At 46.2% G+C, this 21,223-nt stretch overlaps 1 protein-coding gene across 4 annotated transcripts in view; it reads right to left on the minus strand.

The window, feature by feature from the left end:
• Nucleotides 1–599: 599 nt before the first annotated feature.
• Nucleotides 600–21,223, minus strand: part of SNX5 (sorting nexin 5) — a 41,058-nt gene continuing 20,434 nt past the window's right edge. For all 4 annotated transcript variants that reach the window (XM_054984592.1, XM_054984591.1, XM_054984594.1 and 1 more), the window contains exons 5-13: nt 16,547–16,670; nt 15,868–15,963; nt 12,035–12,140; nt 11,862–11,937; nt 10,030–10,069; nt 9,837–9,923; nt 3,737–3,896; nt 2,685–2,770; nt 600–1,112 (exon numbers count right to left, since the gene is read on the minus strand). In XM_054984592.1, the coding sequence (XP_054840567.1) occupies nt 1,065–1,112; nt 2,685–2,770; nt 3,737–3,896; nt 9,837–9,923; nt 10,030–10,069; nt 11,862–11,937; nt 12,035–12,140; nt 15,868–15,963; nt 16,547–16,670 (823 nt within the window). In that variant the 3' untranslated portion in view covers nt 600–1,064. The remainder of the gene's footprint in view (nt 1,113–2,684; nt 2,771–3,736; nt 3,897–9,836; nt 9,924–10,029; nt 10,070–11,861; nt 11,938–12,034; nt 12,141–15,867; nt 15,964–16,546; nt 16,671–21,223) is intronic.

Here is a 21,223-nt window from a genome sequence, read left to right on the forward strand (position 1 = left end):
AACTACTGCAGTCTGAGTCTGGGGCTGGAAAAATTCAGTCTTGAGCTTTTAACTCAGGGACTTGAGTTAAAAGACGTGTGAACAGGCGACCAGCTAGGAAGAGACAGGGCACCAGAAATGGAAGTCTGAGGGTGACGCATTACAGGGCACGCGTTGCCTTCTGACCAACGAAGGAGAGGCCAATGAACTGTGCTGAGTGTTGAAATTTTCTCCATTCGTTGGAAATCTTCCACTGAGACCCTCTTGGGAGAAAAGTGGTCTACACTTTAAAAACAACCCTTTGCAGTCATACATGATGCTGAAGTTGAATAGTGGAGATGTGCCACCAGTTAATTTTGTCTTTCAGTTACAAACGAGAGTTCCACACAGGCTGAAACATGATCAAAACCAGAATGGAGGTCCTTTCCAAGCAATATACTTATAAATGTCCGGGGATACATTATGGCCTCTCTTAAGCGTGCGAGACTTAACTGAGCCAGACTTCGTCTTGAGAGCATTTTTCTGCGCTCACTCTCACATGAAGAGAGACAACAGTCTTTTCCATCTTGGGCCTTCAGGAAGGAAAGAGGAGCAAACATCCATTAAATGAACAAACAGGCCAATGTTTAGATACTTTTATTTTATTTTGTATTCTTCAAGAGCATACAAATATTTAATCCAAAACATTATTGCAATAGAAATCTCTGACACGGAATGTTTAGGTATATCCATATAAAAATGCTTCAGTAATTTGCTGATATAACATCTATAACAAAGAGCATTTTCACTCTATACACCTTCCTTGCAGCTGCAAAGCTTTTCCAGAAACCAGGTTTCAACTCTTGTCAGCAGAGTAGCAGACATCGGACCAATACAGTCCCCTTGCCTCGAGGGGCACTTAAAGTTAGCTGGACAGACCTGTATGCACTATAGTGTTTATATCACCAAAATCCAGACATTAATTTTTAGCCAAACAAAATATTTCAACAAAAGGAAGCCAAAGATTATACGGTGGTTGTGTGTTGTTGTTGAATGCTCCATGTGTGTACATACACACAGACACACGTACGTAACTAAAGATGTCTTTAGTTCTTTAACACATCAATGCAGCTTTGCAGGACAGAAACATTGTTCTGGAAGGCAAAAAGAAGAGGAGGTCAGTAATTCTTGGGGAGAGATCAACAAGCCCCCTTTCTCCATCAAGATGTGTGTGGTAAATACGACTGTCATGTTCACTTGATGGTAATGCAGATTCCCGTGGTGGCATATATGCAATAGTTTGCTCTGCCAGCTTACAAATAATGGGTTTCTGAAATGTTTTGGTGAGGTCATTTATTCCAGTTTCACTTTTGTATCTTTTGACATTTCATGTAGGAGAATGAGGGACAACCCTGTGGACGGTGAAAGCGAACAGACTTGGCCTCTGCCATAGACTTGCAAGGCAGGTAGACCTGGACTCCATCCTCTCAGAGGCCAGGCTAATGGTGCTGGGGGGGGGGCAGGGAAACGCAGCTCTCGGGTTGTGCTCCCTGATGGCACAGCGCACTCCTGCACACCGCAGTAAGACGATTTTAGCCCAAAGTGGGCCCAATCTGACCCATTGCGGAGCGCAAGAGCGCTCCATGGCCCTCCATGGCCCAGCAGCGCTCCAGGGCCCTGCAGCCACCCGATTCGCCCCTAATGGGGGCCGAATCAGGCAGCTGAGGGGGCACAGGAGCACTCCAGGGCCTTTTCTGCCCCCTCAGCAGCGCTCCTGGGCTCTGCAGCCGCCCGATTCAGCCTGCGGAGGCAGCAGGATGGATGCGCTCACCTCCCAGCCCTTCCCCGCTGGTACTGCTGCCCTTTCCCGGCCTAGAACAGGGCGCTGGGGAGGGGCCAAGGCCAGGCCCAGCCTCCCTGTCCGTCCCCCTCCCCGACCAGAGCACTGGCTAGGGGGCAATGCCAAGCCTGGCTGCCCTGCCCTCCCCCTGCCCTGGCCTCCCATTAAGGGATCAGGATGTGGCGACGGCGGCAATGCCTGGCTTGCCTGCCCTTAGAAAGAAAGAAAGAAAGAAAGAAAGAAAGAAAGAAAGAAAGAAAAAGAAAAACCCACAGTGCTGCTACAATGATATATTAACCTGCATAACCAACTGGATCTCCAGTGGCCAGTTCGAAGCTCTGCTGATCAAGATCCCCACCTACTTCCTATAAACACTTGATGGGAACCAGGAAAGATTTATACAAATCCCCATGTTATTCCACAGTGGAACAGCTAACTCTCTTTAACGGTTCAACTGACGTCTCCACCAGAGCTTCCTGACAAGAAGCAATTCAGACACACGGAGCTCCAGCACAGAGGAAAGCCACGCAATGAGACCTGGGCCATTTCCAGATGGCTTACCTGCCTCCGGAACGTTGCGCCATCTTGTGGGGAAAACGCGATGGCAGGTAAGCCATCTGGAAACGGCCCTGTTAACACCAAGTTAAACCAAGTGTAATTAAACTGGGAATAACTTTCTTTGATAAAAGACTAGAACTGGGACAGAGTTCAAGGCTTACTGCTACGCATATCCCGAGTGATCAAGTTAAAAGAGCTTTACTGAAATATAAATTCCATTTTATGAATTTCTCAGAGGCAGTCAACTGATCTGCATTCTAAAGAGCAACTCACTTTAACCAAGTTTCTATGAGATTAGGCTCCAGCTGCCTTAGCTGAAAACACATACCTTTGCATGCTTGATCTCCAGCTCAGTCATTTCAATTAGATTTTTACGAAACGCGGCTACTCGCTTCTGTTTAAAATTGTTCAGTTCTGCCATGGAAAGAACAGCAGCAGATAAAAATCAGAGGGGGTCAGGAGGGAGCCTCAAGAGGTGTCCTTGCTGTACTTGTGTGTGGAAGACAGCCAGGAAACACTCCCAAGGCATTTTCCTTCAAGATGTGTAGAAGTTCGTTTCAGAAAGAATTACGGTCTTCCACATTAGTGGCTTCACATTAGGGGTGTGCAATCTGGATTCGGGGAAAATGTTGGGATTTTTGCCAATCCATCTCAATCCGGTTTTCCCAAATCAGAGAATCTGGGACTTGATCTGGGAACCTGGATCCAAACCCCTGGGATAAATCTGGTAAACGTGGCTTCAGCCTTTGGCTGGCTACTTCCTGGCCTTCTCCCACTTTTTTTTTCCAACTGGGGAGGGGGAGGAAGAAGTGAGGCAGAGGCAAGGAGGGAGGGGGAATGGGTGGCCAACCCGTGCAGGAACCCTCCTTGTTTGCCTGGCTTTTGTGAGCAACACTGGTTCAGTTGGACTAAGACGAAAAAGTGCCACTGGCTTCAGCTTAGTTTGGGTGAAATTCTCTGGCTGGATATGATTCTCTGGTTTGATGTTTGGCCCCCTTGATTTTCTTTGATTCTGGGGGGATTCCATCCATTCCAGGATTCTCTGATCTATCTTAAACAGAGAATCTTTCCTGGATTCCAGGAATCCTGGATTTTCTGAGATCCTTGAAACCCAGATGCTGATTTTTTGGGGGGGGGGGGAGTGCACATCCCTACTTCACATGACATCTTTAACATATTCTTTGGCTAAAGCTTTCTGCTAAGCAATGGACTAAAACCTTAAACTGAGTTGTTGTATATGAAACCTTCTGTGATTTGCACTGAAAGGCTCTGCCACAAACCGAGGGCTGGAGCCCCCCAACCCATTCTGTCAACAGCAGCACAGTACGAGGAGCTCCCTCTGACCCCACAGTGATATTTTTCCTTCTGTAGAGGCTTTACCTTGTTTGGCAGAGACAGACAGTTTTTCAAATCTTTGACAGCACTCTTGCTGGTGTGTTTCAGCTAGTCTGACGTCTTTGCCTTTCAACCGAGCTTTATCCAAAGCTTTGTTTGAATTCTCATAGTCCACAAGTGCCCGTGTACGTCTGTATAGGAGATCCTAAAGCATCAAGTTACAGTAACAAGAAAATGAGTTGTTAATCCATTTAATTAAAGAATCTCTCTCACTTTGTACAGATTGATCTAGAGTTCAAGCAGCACTTCAATAAGTACACAGAACTACTCCATGAAAAAAATAAGTTCAGACTCTTACTGAACCTGAAACGGATCGAGAGGACCAATGGGGTGAGAACGGAAGGCACCAATGGCACCGACGTCCAGACAGCTGCGGAAGCCTAGAAGAACCTGACCCGTCCGAGAGAACACCGGGAGCTCCAGCAGTACCCCCACATCATTCCACCACTAACGCACATACTGAAATGCTTAATCGTGAAGAAGAGTTGTGAGTGAGTGAGTGAGTGTGAGTGTGTGTGTGTGTGTGTGTGAAGAACGACCAAGCATAAGGAATGCTGCGGACTTATTTCTTAGGGCTCTGAGCAAAGGTTGCCCGAAAGGAAGCCTTCCCATTTATTTATTGAAGTATTGACTTGCCGGCCTTTCCTCTTGGCTCAAGGAGATGTACCGTAAGGGTAGCTGGAAACCAAAATGGAACAAGCCTCAAGCCCAAGGGCTCTTGTGGCTTTTCCTTAGGTGCCCTGGGGGGGTCATGCCGAGGACCGCTTGGGGGGGGGGGGTCAGGAAGGAATTTTCCTCCAGGCCAGACTTTTTTTGTGCCTTGAGCAGAGGTCACTGGGGGAGTGGTGGTGGGGTAGCTGTGAATGTCCTGCACTGAGCAGGGAGTTGGAATAAAATCAGTAATTTTATGATCCTGAATGCCTCCCCCCTCCTCCCCTCAAAGATGCCTCCTGTCCACAGCCCACCAAAATCCCCAGCCTAGAAACCCTGCAGCACCTCCCACAGATCTCCACCGAGGGAGCTCATTTCCCCGGGCAAAAGCTGCAACAGGAAAGGCCTGGGCTCCGGCTAACACCAGGCGCCACACCTTAGGTGGGGGAACTGCTAGGAGGCGGCAAGCCTGCAGACAGGAGCTGGCACACACAGCCCACGGGAGGAGACAGTCCTTCGTACCTGCACCTACGGACCCCAGGCCATGAAGGTCCTGAAAGGTCATAGCCAGAAATCAGAAATGAACTGGCAGCCAGTGCAGCTGTTTTAAAAACAGGAACGATCCCAGCAACTGGCTCCCAACAGTAATCGGGCTCCCTCATTCTGAACTAGCTGCAGTTTCCAGGTTATCTCAAAGTACAGTCCAATGTACAACATGTTGCAGTAATCCAGCCACAAAGTTACAGGATCATGGATCAGTATCGCCACATCACCCGAGTCCAAGAAAGGACAAAGCTGCAAAACAGACGCAGCTACTGGGAGGCACTTTTGGCACTGGGCCCACCCCACCACCGGCTGTTCAAAGAGCAAAGCTGGGTCCTGGAGCACCCCCAGGCTCTCAACCTGTTTTGCAAGAGCCAACTCCACTCCATCCAGGGGCAGCGGCTTCAGTCCCTCTTCAGGGGGGGAGGCAACTCCATGCACAAGCTGCGCTCGCCACTGAAGCCAGCCGGTAGAGTTTTCAGCAAATGCAAGAATACTGTAGGATCAAAGAACATCTCATTTAAGAAAAGACTGAAAGAATCTTAACTACTCATTCATGTACTAAAAACACCCACTGAACCTTACGACACCTACCCTAATTTCCAAGGCAAGGAGGCACCAGACATTCTACAACCTTACATGTTAGTGTATGGTCTATAAAACAGCCAGCAGAAAGAGATGCTACTGAGGGAAGGGCACCCCTTCCCTGACCCAGGGACACTGTCTTCTGCCGCAGCCACTGCCACAAGCTCTACTGTTCTCTTCTACAGAGACAGACCCCTACCAGGCCACGCCATCAGCCAAGGCACACTTCTAGGCGTATCCTATAAAACCACTTGATGGCGGCCTCAGTGACATCTTGCTTTGGTCTTCAAGCACAGGCCCGCAGCAGAGAGCTGGGCGTGACGGTAAGATAAGCCTGAGACCTTGAGCTACGCCAGGACAAACTCCTCTTTTTGTGTTATGAGTTAAATGGATTAAAGACCCAAACTTCTGAATACTATGGCTTCAGGGGAAAAAGAAGTCCTTACATATTGAGTGAGATTACAAAAGTATTTGTAAAAAGGCTTATTCACAGTTTTTAGATTTAAATATTTCTGGAACTTTGTATAATTTGCTTCCTGGTAGGAAAGGCAAGTAGCTTACAAAGACACTCCGCCCCCCAACCATTTCCCAGACACAAGGAAAACCAAAACCGTATCCCACTACGGACTAGCAGAGACTAGTTCGGAGGAACAAAGGAATTCAGGGAAACAAAGAACAGACTCCAATACAAAAAAAAAGAGGACTCAAGGGATCAACAGTATCTGATCAGGACAAAATAAAGATGGAAACGATACACCGAAGAACTACATAAAAGAGATGGAAGGATGACAGATACTTTCAACGAAGAATCTTTTTGATGAAGAACCAGAAATCCTAGAAAGTGAAGTAAAAGCTGCACTCACAGCAATTGGGAGAAACAAAGCACCTGGAGCAGATGGAATACCAAAATAGAGCTACAGAAGCTACAGAAATGGAGTCCATCAAAATCTTAGCAATCTGTCAACAAATATGGAAAACAAAACATTGGCCCACGGACTGGAAACACTCACTCTACATTCCAATCCCCAAAAAGGGGGATGCCAAAGAGTGCAGCAACTATCAGACTATCGCATTAATTTCCCATGCAAGCAAAGTGATGCTCAAAATTTTACAGTACAGACTCTTACCATATATAGAACGAGAAATGCCAGATGTTCAAGCTGGATTCAGAAAGAGTGATCCAAAGATCACATTGCAAATTTACGACGCCTAATGGAACATATCAGGGAATTTCAGAAGAAAATCAGCCTGTGTTTTATAGATTACAGCAAAGCTTTTGACTGAAATGGGGGTGCCACAACATCTGATTGTTTTGATGCGCGACTTGTACTCTGGACAAGAGGCTACTGTCAGGACAGAATACGGGGAAACAGAATGGTTTCCAGTTGGCAAGGGTGTCAGATGAAGATGCATATTATCTCCCTACCTGTTCACCCTCTATGCAGAGCATATCATAAGGAAAGCTGGATTTGATCTAGAAGAAGGTGGAGTGAAAATTGGTGGAAGGAGCATAAACAATTTGAGATATGCAGATGACACCAAGTTACTGGCAGAAAATAATGAAGACCTGAAACAACTACTGATGAAGATTAAAGGAGAAAGCGCCAAAGCAGGATTACAGTTGAACATCAAGAAGACAAAAGTAATGACTACTAAGGAATTATACAATTTTAAAGTTGACAAAGTGGAAATTGAAATCGTTCAAGATTTTCTATTCCTTGGCTCAGTCATCAACCAAAAGGGAAATTGTAATGAAGAAATCAGAAGAAGATTGAGACTTGGAAGAGCAGCTGTGAGGAAGCTAGATAAGATCCTTAAAGATAAAGATGTTTCTTTGGAAACCAGGATCAAGATAATCTGAACTACGGTATTCCCCATTGCCATGTATGAATGTGAAAGCTGGACAGTGAAGAAAGCTGACAGGAAGAAAATTGATTCATTTGAAGTGTGGTGCTGGAGGAGAGTTTTGTGGATGGACAGCCAAAAAGACAAATAAGTGGGTCCTAGATCAAATCAAGCCTGAATTCTCCCTAGAAGCTAAAATGACAAGACTAAGGCTATTGTACTGTGGTCACATCATGAGAAGACAAGATTCTCTGGAAAAGTCAATAATGCTAGGAAAAGTGGCAGTAGGAAAAGAGGAAGACCTAAAACGAGATGGCTGTCAGGGACTGCCAACTTGGATCCCAGTAACTTCACTGCCTGCGTCCTTGGATACATGAGTTAAAGCTCTATTGAGAATCTAATAGTACAGCACCGCAGCCATTTCTGGTCAGGAATAACTTTTCCCTCCCCCTACTAGGCATACTAAACCCTTCAAGCACAACCCACTCTACTCTAGCCCTCCCCTTTTAGCTAGGTTCCCATCTATGCAGAAAAGGGAAGTAAAGAGAAAGAAAGTAGAAATGTTATGACTAGTTCAGTTCTTCTCAAGCCATCGGGCCCCGTCTTCTTGGCAAAGCTGGTTACTGCATTCTCCAGCACTCCCAAAGTATGTCACAGAAGATCAGGTCTGCAACTCGACAGTGAACCCCAAACCCCCAGAGTATGGCAGGGGCCATGACCCTGACAATGGCCTGACTCAATAAAAGAAGCCACACCCTCCACTTTGCAGGATCTGAGCAAAGTCTGTTAAATGACAGGCCGTTTCGGAGGTCTTTCATTCACAGGGTCGCCATAGGGTCGGCAGTGAGCTGATGGCACATAACACACCCACTCCCACACCCCTGTTGGCAGCAGAATAAGGCCAAGTACTGCATAACTCCCCTCCACTCAATCCAGTATTGACACTTGGTGGCGGCAGGGTGAAGAAACTTCTGGCGTATGCTATTCAGCCTTTTAACAGCTCTGCAGTCTGTAGGGGCAATCCCCTTTCTCCCACGGAATTATTCCCTTCCCCTTTTCTCTGCAGAAAGTCCTAAAAGCTGTAGGAGAGGCTGAGCACAGCAAAAGCTCTGCCCTTCTTCCAAAGCCACATTGCCCAGACCAGCCCTTCCAGACTAGCCTAGCAGTGGACGGTGGAGAGGGTTGAAGATGCTGCCCGTCTTCCAGAGGCAAGAGGCGAGGTCTCTCTGTCGCGGCTGAGCCACCTGCACGCTCCCTTCACCCGGCCTTCTGGTGCCTGGAAGAGGGAATGGAGCCAACGCTGGGTGACTTCTTGCCCTCAAAGGGGACCTGCAGTCCCTCAACTTTAATGCCACCGCATTCCTCTATGGATTCCTAGGGAATGAGCAGCTCTTGCAACATACTGGCATTTTCTGACACAGTCCAAACCTCTGAAAAGGGAAGTTAAAAGATATGTTTTGAATGAACACAAAAATGGCTGGCAACTGGAGACTCCTGCACTGCAGTGCAAAATTCTAAGCACTCTAAGCACTCAGCCATCCAAAATCTGAATCTTTGCCAAGCCATTCTTCTCTGTTAAATGTCATACTAGCAGGACAAGTAGTCTCAACTTCAGGAACAGTTTTCAGGGTTTATGATACTAGAATGCGAGAAAATTAGATGAACCGCTGAACTGGTCTAGCTTGACCCAGAATGCGTCCTCTAAATTACGCAGCCACAAGAGTGGTTCTACGGGCAGCGAATGGGAGGGACTCCAGTCAGGGCCTTCGTGGGACCCTGCTAATAATGAGCCCCCGAAGTTCTCTCCCTCCTGCTGCTCCTAAGCACTGCTGGGGGCCTCCCTTGAAGCTGAGTGCATAGCAGCAGGCTTCGCTTAAGCTTCCAATGGAGCCCCAGTTAGGGGCAAGTCACTTCCTGCCCCATTCTTGGTAAGCAGGTAATAGGCATAAGGGGGTAACAAAATACTCTTAACCAGTTTATTTTATTGACAAAATAAAGTCACCCTGTGAGTAGAACCACAGCGAGGAATGGAGGCAGGTCCAGAACCACCACAGAGTCAGCTGTGGCTGAACGGGGACTTGAACCTGTATCTGCCCGCTCCAAGTTTTCCACCCTTAACATGACATCATGGCAGCTCACATTATATGGTCTTTTTTGCTGAAACAGGATAGCAACAGCTTTGCAAAGGGAAAAGGGAAGCATGCACTTCGTTCAGCATGGCACTGCAGGAATTAACTTCATGCATTACAGTGCTGTGGGAACAGAGAGAAGCTCTGATGAGGCACAATGAACAAGAAGGGGCACCATTGCCATAAAAACCACGGGACAGACGAGGCCCATTTAACCTTCAGGCACAAGATTCTGCAGGACACATTTATACAGCACTAAACGTTCTTTACTGGGGCCAGAGTTCAGCCAAACTTGTTTGAGGAGAATGTTGGAGAAAAATCTGAAGACTCACTTTTGCTGCTTCTATATTGAGCATATAGTATCTTAGTAACTCTGAGAGCTTCAAATCTTCATCAGAAGAAACACGATTCTCTACTTTCTACGGAGAAAATGATAATTTAAAATTACACCTGCCTTGGAATTCTTAATTAACGAGAGGCATAACATGAAGGAGAGCGCAACATAAACAAAGTCAAGTAGATTACCCTGAGTTTCTCAAAAAGCTCGGCAATTTTCAGCAAGTACCTACAGGAGAGAAGGTAAGAAGGGGAAGTTAATCTGTAAAATTCTGCTCTCGGGATAAATATCATTAAACATACTTGAACAAATTTGCACATTCAGGGGGACAGATTCTTATGCTATCCAAGGACGTGAAAAGTGGCATTAAGACAGGAACATACAGCCACAGGAAGGGACAGAGATGCACCAAGTGTGGACATCTCGATTCTGATGGAAGCTAACCACCTTCCTCCACAGATCATCTGGGGAACGCACCCCGGTTATTGCATGCTTCTTCTGAGGCAAGTCATGCTGCCAGATGGGAGCATCTGGGCTGAGAACTTTTCAATATTTTTATAAATGATCTAGACAAGGATGTGAAGAGATTACTCATTAAATCTGCAGATGATACCAAACTGGGAGGAGTGGCAAACACCCTTTAAGACAGAGATAGAAATTAACAAACATACGAACGCACTTGAAAAGTGGGCGTATTTGAATAAGATGAGATTTAACATGGACAAATGCTGGTTCTGCACCTGGGTAACAAAACAGCAAAGTACATATACTGGATGAGGGATACACTTCTGGGGTACGGATGGATGGGAAGCTATATGAGCAGTGAGTGTGTTGCAGCAGCAAAAAAGGTGAATGCAATCTTAATAACAACAACAACAACATTTGATTTATATACCACCCTTCAGGACAACTTAATGCCCACTCAGAGCGGTTTACAAAGTATGTTATCATTATCCCCACAACAAAACACCCCGTGTGGTGGGTGAAGCTGAGAGAGCTCTAGAGAACTGTGACTGACCCAAGGTCACCCTGCTGGCTTCAAGTGGGGGATCAAACCCGGCTCTCCAGATTACCAAAACGTACCATCCAAATTACAGGCGGTCATTGCCCTACTATATACTGTGTTGGCCAAGCCCCACCTGGAGTACTGTGTGCCGTTCTGAAGGCTTTACGTCAACAAAGGATCTGGACAAACTGGAACGGGTACAGGAGAGCAACCAGGGTGATCAGGGGCCTGGAGGCCAAGCCCTGCGAGGAAAGACTGAGGGACCCGGGCATGTTCAGTGTGGAGAAGAGCAGGATGAGGGGAGACACGGTTGCTCCCTTTTAAGTATTTAAAAAGTTCGATGTATTGTCGAAGGCTTTCACGGCCGGAGAACGATGGTTGTTGGGGGTTTTCCAGGCTGTATTGCCGTGGTCTTGGCATTGTAGTTCCTGACGTTTCGCCAGCAGCTGTGGCTGGCATCTTCAGAGGTGTAGCACCAAAAGACAGAGATCTCTCAGAGATCTCTCAAAAGACTGAGAGATCTCTGTCTTTTGGTGCTACACCTCTGAAGATGCCAGCCACAGCTGCTGGCGAAACGTCAGGAACTACAATGCCAAGACCACGGCAATACAGCCTGGAAAACCCCCAACAACCATTTAAAAAGTTGTCACTTAAGAGAAGAGAAGGGAGTTGTTCCTGTTGCCAACAGAGGACAGGACTTGAAACAAGGGGTTCAGACTGCAGGAGGGAAGGTGCCAGCTGAATATTAGGAAAAACTTCTTCACGTTAAGAGCAACCCAGCAGTGGAATCAGCTGCCCGGGGAGGTGGTGGGTCCCCCCTCACTGGCAGTCTTCAAGGAGCAGCTGGAGGAATATTTTCCGGGGATGCTTCAGGCTGTTCCTGCATTGGGCAGGCGGTTGGACTGGAGGGTCTCTAAGGACCCTTCCAGTTCTATGATTTTATGATGGCCGTCCAAGACTGTGGTGGCACAGTCTTGTTAGAATCGCCATTTTAAGGCACTGGTGCTGACTTACTTCTTAATAATGGTTGGATCTTCCACAGCCAGGCTGTTCATACATGCTGAAATGTGGATGTAGTCATCTGCAACATCTGTTGATAAAAGAATGCAAAAAGTTTAGTTTTGCCTGTAAACAGAGAAGCATTTAGAAAAAAACCCAAATGAAGGTTTCGGTAGAAAAAAAATTACTTTTATGTGATCTTGTCATCTTATCTGCCTTTGCACACGCATCCTTGATCCTGTTGTAGTAGGCCACAAGGAAAATCTTCTCTTGCTCAAAGAAATCATCCACCTCCTAAAAAAGAGATTTGGGGGGGGGGGGGGTTATAGTACCACAAATAATGCTTTGATTCAGACAATGAGATGTTTTGATTCAGACAATGAGATGTTTTGATTCAGAAAATGAGATGTTACTCTCAACATTTGAACAACCTTCATGAAGTGTTAAGACTGCTAATGGATGCGACAGAAAATGAGAAGACGAAATTCCTGGGCGACTGTATCCTATACCTTTCACTTACATGAAATCATTCTGAATTCTTTTCCAGTTATTCTTTGGAAAACTCCTCTCCTCTAGATACATCTGGAGCTTTATCTCTTATACCTGACCCCACCACACCTTGTGACACACACCCTAACATGGTAAGGGGGGGGGGTTGACTCTGTTAGCGAAGCTGAGAGCAGCACCATCAGGAGTTTAGACTCTGTCAAGAGTAGAGATGTGAAAGGCTGGGGGGGAATAAAGGTTTCCTTTAGAATGAATGAAATGTTTAAAAGAAAAGGTGGGCACGCTGAAAACATTTACAGGTGTGTTTCTGCAACTAGAAGGTGTGAAAGGGAAGACCACCACATTTCCATCTGGGCAAATCTCAAGTTTTCCAAAGAGCTGCCTGAGGATAAAAATGAAGGCTCAGAATCAAACGTTTCAGAAACTGATTTGGTTAGACACTTGAGGTGCTGAGGCTTTTCTTTTTAAACACGACTAATTTTGTGCATAATTAAAGTGCTATAATGTTGCATGCTTATAATACACTACTGAATGGCTGAATTCAGCTTTATGGCTGAAAGTAGACAAATGGAAAAGGGAACCCAGGCGTGATGGAATTAATGCTGGCTGGGGAGGCAGAGATCTTGAAGGACGTTGCACTCCCCACTTTCCAAGACATTTGTCTCTCCCTCGCAGACTCAGTTAAGAGCCATGGGGTTATACTGGATTCAGTGCTACAGCCAGAACAACAACAACATTCGATTTATACGCCGCCCTTCCTCAGAGGGGTTTACAAAGTATGTTATCAGTATGTTATCACTATCCCCACCAAGAATCCCTCTGTGAGGCGGGTGGGCCTGAGAGAGCTCTGGGAGAGCTGTGACTGGCCCAAGGTCACCCAGCCGGCTTCAAGTGGAGACGTGGGGAATCAAGCCCAGTTCTCCAGATTAGGGACCCGCCACTCTTAAGCACTACACCAAGCTGCAAAAAAATGCTTTCTACAACCTCAGTCAAGCCTGGAAGATGGCCTCCTACCTGACATGGCCCACCTGGCCAGCTGGATCCATGCCATGGCAACGCTGAGATTGGACTACTGCAATGAACTGTACATAGGTCTCCCCTCAAAGTTAACTCAAAAACTCCACTTGGTGCAGAACGCTGCAGCTCATTTACTATCAGGAGCTAGGAAGAGCATCAATATTACTTCCATTCTGCAGTCACTTCGCTGGCTGCCTAAACTACTGGGCTCAATTCAAGAGGTCCTGGCTATCACATGCAAAGTTCTTCAGGGCCTTGGCCCAGCATACCTATGGGAGCACCTCTCTCCCTATGTCCTGCCATGGCAGCTTCGCCCACCTGCTGAACAGGGCCTTCTGCAGGCGCCCCCCCCCCCGCACGTGGGCAAAATTAACAGCGGCCTGCGTGCATGCATTCTCCGGGGTGGCCCCCACCCTATGGAAGGGCCTGCCTGAAAGGTCAGCAGAGCTCCCACTTTCCGGGCTTTCTGCAAACTAAGCAAACCGATTCATTCAAGGGGGCTTTTTACTCAGATAGGAGGGCTGTGCTGTAAGGAAGCCGCCTCAAAGAAATGCCGAAGTTAAGGGACAGGTACAATTCTTTCTATGTTGTTTAATATGTCAGTCTCAGAACTGCTTACATTTTGTTTAGCATTACACTTCAACTCTGCATTAGGTTCTTACTAGTTTTAAATCTTGTCAAATTTACATTACTGAAGTATCTTTGAAATTGACTGGAGTGATGCACACTGTGTGATCTGCCTTGAGTCTCGGTGAGAAAGGGGGACTGTAAATAATGTAAACAGATAAAATAAAAAGGTTAACTACATATCAGAATATGCTATTAGTTTTATTGGAGTGTGTGACCCCAAATAACGTATTTTATGTTATTTACCACAAAGCGTGCTTTCTGTTCAACTTCGATTTTTTCTACTTTTCAGATAGCAAAAATTAAGATACGGGACGTTAAGGCAGATTTTGGCTCCAGTCGAAGAATATTTTTTTCTGAATCCCTTCCCTACGGGCCAGATGGCGTGAGAGCTACAGAGTTGTTGTAAAACGTTTTCCAGGGTTTTCACCTGGTTGCTTCCTTCGAGTGCTAGTGCTAGAAGGGCCCCTTCTCAGCTGCCCAGTCTAAGGTAGGAAGTGGTGTATCAGCTTGGAGTTTTCGCTCAAGTACTGAGTATATTTGCAGTTTAATAATAATAATAACATTCAATTTATATACCGCTCTTCAGGATGACTTATCACCCACTCACAGCGGTCTACAAAGTATGTTATTATTATTCCCACAACAATCACCCTGTGAGGTGGGTGCGGCTGAGAGAGCTTTGGGAGAGCTGTGACTGACCCAGCTGGCATCAAGTGGAGGCATGGGGAATCAAACCTGATTCTCCAGATTAGAGTTCCATCACTCTTAACTACTGCACCCAACTGGCTCTCTCAGTCCTTGACACAGACTGTGCTAACTGCACACTGCGTAATCCGCCTTGAGTCTCAGTGAGAAACGTGGACTACAAATGACAAATACAAAGCTGTCACTCAGGGGAGGGGAGGGAGCTGTTCCTGTTGGCAACAGAGAATAGGACTTGCAGTAATGCGTTTAAACTACAGGAGGGAAGGTACCGGCTGGACGCCAGGAAAAACTTCATCAGAGTAATCCAGCAGCGGAATCGTCTGCCCAGGGATGGGGTCGGTTCCCCCTCGTTCACCGTCTTCGAGGAGGGACTGGATGAACACTCGTCGGCTTCAGGCTGTTCCTGCACCGGCCAGGGAGTTGGATTGGGTGGTCTGCAATGCTCCTTCTAATGCTATGATTCTGTAGTATTCTCCTTTACTATGCAGGGGTGTGAAAGTTGGACAGCGAAGAAAGCTCGCAAGAAAAAAACCAATCCTTCTGAAATACGTTGTTGGAGGAGTTTTACGGATACCAGGGACTGCCCAAAAAGGCAAATGAGTGGGTTCTAGACCAAACCAAGCCTGAATTCTCCCTAGAAACTAAAATGACTGCACTGTGGTGATTGCACTTTGGTCACATCATGAGAACGAGATTCACTGGAAAAGGCAATAATGCTAGTAAAAGTTGAAGGTAGTAAAAAAAAAAAAAGAGGAAGACTGGTGAAGTGGATTGACACAGTACAAAACGCCACAGCCTTCAGTTTGCAAGTTCTGAGCACGACTTTTAATGATAGGATGTTTTGGAGATCATGAATTCATAGGGTCACCGTAAGTTGGGAACCACTTGACGGCACAGAACCCACACACAGCTCGCTTCTAAAAATCTTCTGTAAAAGCAGTTTCGAGCATTGTATTGGATAACTTTTTTACTAGAAGAGACTTGCCAATATAGTAACCTTATTTCAAGTCAAATTCGACAAGCTACACTACAGGCACCCTTGCAAACAGAGCATAGGGGAAGGCCTTCCAACTCAGAAGCTGGAAGCCCACAAGAAGCGAAGATCTAGACAAGACAAGACAAGACAGGCAGATTTACTCGAGACAATCAACTATTATCTTACCTTAACCCCAGAGAACAAAACTTCATCAGCACTCTTCACGACACTTTTGAAGAAGCCACCAAACATTTCCTTGGCATTTTTTCTCCGAACGCTCAGCTAAGACAAACGATTAAAATGGTGAGATTACGGCTTCCAGCCCCACCTGCCCATCGACATTATTATGCTGGCATCTCAACAGAAATGCAGGATTTGTTGTCCCAGATCTGAAGTTCTACAGGTAAGAAACCTGGAGGTGAGGCTAAAAGCAGCACAGCTGGAATGTGAGAAACAGCTTTCATGGCTCTGCTAAGGACAGCGGAGAGCCATCTCGTTCTCTTACTGCACTCCGCAGCCCTGCCCACATTTATTTCTCTTCCTATGTCCAAGAAATGCTGCAGTAAAGACAACAAAGAAAGCCTCGTTATGGCCATATCGATCTGAGCTTCCTAAAAACCTTACTGCAGTCCTGCGCAACTTGCAACTCACAAAGCCCAAGGCATGTAATTTGACCTCCCAGGGGCCATTACAAGTTCTTGGTTTGTGCACTCTGAGACAGGCAACAAAAAGGGGGCTAGAAAAATCTCCAGGTGGGTCAAAATCTCTAGTCGGGGATCACATTCAGTTTAACGAACCATGAGCTGGTCAAGTTTGGTTTACTGGAGTCTTATTTGCTTCCAACTACTACAGAACAGTGACTTACATCATGGTCGTATTCAAGAAAGACATGGAAGTTATGATCTTGGCGGAGAACAGGGTGGGAGGAAATTCGCTGAAGGAAGATTTCATGTGATGACACCGTTTTCTTGAAAACTGCAAGGTATTCACTAGAAGAAAGAGACCGTGGAGTCCAATTCAGTGTCGTTCACATTCTCCACACGTTTATCAGTAAGTTGTCAATTAAGCAGCTAAGCGGTCACCAGTCCATTAGATGCATAACCCACAATGGTGAGTACAACACTGCCAGGCACCCACTTTTCAAACAGTGGGTGCTGCTAATAAAACAGCACATTATGCAAGACAGAAGGCTGAATTCGGTACTCCCCTCCAAAGAACAAGTGAACAGCACCTGAGCAGACAGTGCCAAACATTTAGCTGTGGCTATAATTTCCCGCTTCAGTAGGAACAACATGCACAGATGCGAAGGTCTGACACGTCTTTCAAAGACAGTCCATTGTATTAGAGAAGGATACAAAAGCGGTGAAAACCAAAGCGGTAGAAAGAAAGGAACATGTAGAAACCACACATATTTGAAAGAATACACATAGGAAGTTTTTCATACTAAGTTTTACTGGCAAGCATATATTCATTGAATCATAGAGTGTGAAGGGACCTCCAGGATCATCTAGTCCAACCCCCTGTACAATTTCCTGCACAATTGTGCAGGAAATGCACTATTAGCTCCCCTCCCCACACCTCCAGCGACCCTTGCTCCATGCCCAGAAGACGGCAAAACACCGTCAGGATCCCTAGCCAACCCGGCCTGGGGAAAATTGCTTTCTGGCTCCAAAGTGGCAATCGGCATTACCCAGGGTGTGTAAGAAGGGGCCACGAGAACTGATGTTACCCTTCCTGCCCTCCCTCTCAAGATCTGCCCAGGTTCACAGAATCAGCCTTGCTGTCAGGTGGTCATCTAGCCTCTGCTTAAAAACCTCCAAGGAAGGAGCACCTCAAGGAAGCCTGTTCCACTGAGGGACTGCTCCAACTTCCAGGAAGTTTAGCCAAAAACTCTTTTGATTTAATTTCAACCTGTTGATTCTGGTCCGACCTTCTGGGGCAGCAGAAAACAACTCTGCGCCATCCTCTATATGGCAGCCCTTCAAGTACTTCAAGATGGTTATGGTATCACCTCTCAGTCATCTCTTCTCCAAGCTAAACATACCGAGCCCCTTCAACCTTTCCTCACAGGACTTGGTCTCCAGACCCTTCACTATCTTTGCTCCTTTCCTCTGGACACGTTCCAGCTTGTCTATGTCCTTCTTAAATTGTGGTGCCCCAAACTGAACACAATTCATGATTTTTACTACCTGTAGTTCCAACGGGATTGTTTCTGTCACCAAATACCCTTGTGATATGATGAAAAAAACACCTGAAGAGTCTAAACTAGGGGTGTGCGATTTGGGTTCTGAATCTGGTAAAAATTAGAGAATTTTGCATGATTTCAGTAAAATTTGTTATTACCTAATTCCATATTACCAAAGAAATTTGGTAATACCCAATTTAAGTTTACCCAACTTATTTGGGAAAATTCGGAAACCGCAGCTGGGCTGTTCCTTCCTGTTCCTTTGGTAGGGAACAGCCAAGAAACGCTGCTTCCTGCCTCTATTAACCAGATGGGAGAGGGGAAGGGAGGGAGAGGCGGGAGGGAGGAGGGAGCGAGTGGACAGTCCTTGCAGGAGCGCTCTTCTTTGGCCAATGGGATTCTTTGGAAGAAGATTGCCTTTTTAAAGCTGCTGCAAAGGAGTTAAATTAGGAGGCTTGCCTCAGAGCAGCCTCTATTTTGCTCTAGCCTGGAGACTGAGAGACAGTCCGTGCCTGCCTGCGACTGTGGCCTGCTTTGACTTGTTGAGTAGATCCTGACCTGGCATGAATGGATTCTTGGCTTCTGCTGCCTATACCAAGACCTGCTGCCCCTAGAAGACTTCTGCTGACTGCTGCTGCCTGCATTTGCGAGTCATTAGACTCGGGTTATTTCCCCTCTCTTTCAGAGGTGGGGGTTGGCCTGATGTCTGGGAGGGACAGGGTTGGGGGAAGGGAAAAGGGGTTTTTTTTAGTTTGCATTTGAAAAACTGCTTTTTTAAAGCTGTGTGGAAGGGTGCTTTGGTTGGGCTTTTGTGAGGGGGGGGCTTCGGTTTCTGGCTTTTGAACTCGGTTGTATTTACTGTTCATTTTGCTGATTGTTCTTCTGGGGAGATTGTTTTATCTTGTTGGAGTGCTTTGTTTGCTGTTTTATCGTTGCTCATTAGATTCATTTCTTTGGGGGCGGGGGGGGGTCTGTGTTTTCCCATTGTTGGGGCTCCTCTTTCTTTATAGTGGTTTGATTGGTGTTTCTGTTGGTATAGAGGCTTGGCTTATTCTCATAAGGAATAATGGAGATTAGAGGTGGCTAGGGGCACCTTCTTGGGAGGGGGGGATGAAGTGGCCCCTGAGGTCCAATCTCCCTGAAGCTTGGGGAACAGTCAGGATTTGTTCCCCTGCAAATTTGGTGGATTTTTTTGCCACCCGCAGCCCCCTGGATAGCCTCCACAGTTTCCCCCTTAGGGAATAATAGAGATCGGAGGTAGCTGGGGTCACCTTCTTTGGGGAGCCATAAAATGCTCCCCCCCCAGGGTCTAAATATTATGAAACTTTGGGGGGGGCATTAGAGTAAAGTTAGGAGTACGCCCTCTGCAAATTTGGTGAAATTTGGTCAAAAATGACCCCCCCCCCAAATCACCGGAAATTCTCGAACTGAGTTTCCCATAGGAAACAATGGCTGAATTTTACCAAATTTGCTTTGTATTACCAAATTCGGTATTTGGGGGATAGCCATTTTTTCTTCCAGTCTGGATTTCTCAACCTGAATTTACCAAACTGAAAAATGGCTGCCCCTACCTAAACCTATTTTAGAGCACACTTGCCTTCCCGTAGACTTTAAGTTTTGAGCCACACAAAGATTGGACTGCCACAATGATAAATGCCTACTAAGAAGTGGAGTGGAATGGATTTTGAGATTTAAAAGCATGATCAAGAATCTGGAATTTTTATAGTTAGCAGCATAGATTAAAAAAGACATTCCCTGTTAGTGGAGTAGCTGCGGCTCAGTGGCTGAGCATCTGCTTGGCATGCAGGTGGTCCCAGGTCCAATCGCCATCACCTCCAGTTAAAAGGATGACGTGGCAGGTGATGTGGCAGGCTTTGGCCTGAGACCCTGGAGGCCCCCTGCCAGTCGGACTGGACCGGACTCAGGGTGCCACGCCTCGTGTAGGAGTTCACTCTGTCTGTAAGAGTTCAGCTGCCACTAAGGAAAAGCTTTGGCGGTTATTCTGTTTTCTGGTCAGTGGCATTTGGTATTTTTAAAAATAGCAGTCTATTTGTTTTGGGAGACATTTATTTTACGTACTGGATTTGTGATTATTTTTACATTTAGATATACAGAAAAGCAGTGTTGGGACTCCCGCTAGCAATTTTCTGGTTTTGCTGCCTGATTTCTACCATACAGAGGGAAGAAGTCCTCCGACTAAAGAAAAAAGGGACCTCTAAACTGAAGGCAAGCAACCACAAGGAGTAATTACGTAGATAGAAATGTAACATAAAATCACAATAATGACTGTGCTCAGAACAAAACTATCCAATATAATTACAAAATAGTAAAATTAACACCATATAAACAATGAATAAGAAAAGGATATCAAAATTATATCAATATTTATACATAGAAACAGAGAGCAAAAATACCTAAGGTCTCAGATATGACTCATGTTGATACTGACTGTAGCATCTTCTTCAGTTTGTACAACAAAATGTCTTTATACATCCAAATTGTGAAAAATAATCAATGTGCTGTCACAGTTGTAGCAATGTCCTGTTCTAAGTCTTATAGCAGCAGAAAATCTTCCGTGCAGGCATACGTTGGGGGCTGCATTGGCTGGTCACGAAGAGAGATTTTCTAGCACTAAAGGTCCAGGGGGCACTCCAGAGTCTCAATGCGCACGCGTGGTGTTTTCTTGCGTAAATGCTTTGTTGTAGACTGGAGTGGTCCCTTACCCTTCAGCGCTCCTGAGCCACCGAAGAAGCAAGTTAAAAGATTCTCACAATGGGGCAGGAGGGTGGGAACGTGTACCTGAACAAAAGACACCTGACGAGCAACAGTTACAGGTAAATGCAACACTATTTTCGTTGTTGTTCTTCTGTGCAGTCCCACACTGGGAGTATAAGAAGCTACTCACCAATGGAGGCAGGTGTGAGAAGAATTCAAGCAAACCACGAGTGTAGCAGTGGTCCCCACAGCTGCGTCAGATCTGGAGTTCATGTCAACAGAACAATGTCAAAGAATGTGTCTGCTGATGAGCAGGCGTCTGGCCCATCTCGCAGAAGAGCCCCACGCAGGAACGCAGTGATGGCTGAGCCCTTGTTGAATGAGCACTGTGGAGACCAGGGCTCATTTTGAGGGGGAATGCGCAGGAACGCAGTTCTGGTAGTTCCCCAAAGAGTAAGCGGAGGAGATGGCATAGAGGGAGGTTTGATTACTTCCTCCTCAATGATCAGTGAGGGTGTGGAGGAGGCCAAGTGTTGATGACCACAATGGGATGGTGAAGGTAGAGGCAAGCCTCTTTGGATGCTTGGATTTCACTTTTGATTTCTTAGCAGTTTGATTCTGGGAAATGACGCTTAGATGAAC

The sequence above is a fragment of the Eublepharis macularius genome, chromosome 7, assembly GCF_028583425.1.
Source record: "Eublepharis macularius isolate TG4126 chromosome 7, MPM_Emac_v1.0, whole genome shotgun sequence".
Taxonomy (NCBI): domain Eukaryota; kingdom Metazoa; phylum Chordata; class Lepidosauria; order Squamata; family Eublepharidae; genus Eublepharis; species Eublepharis macularius.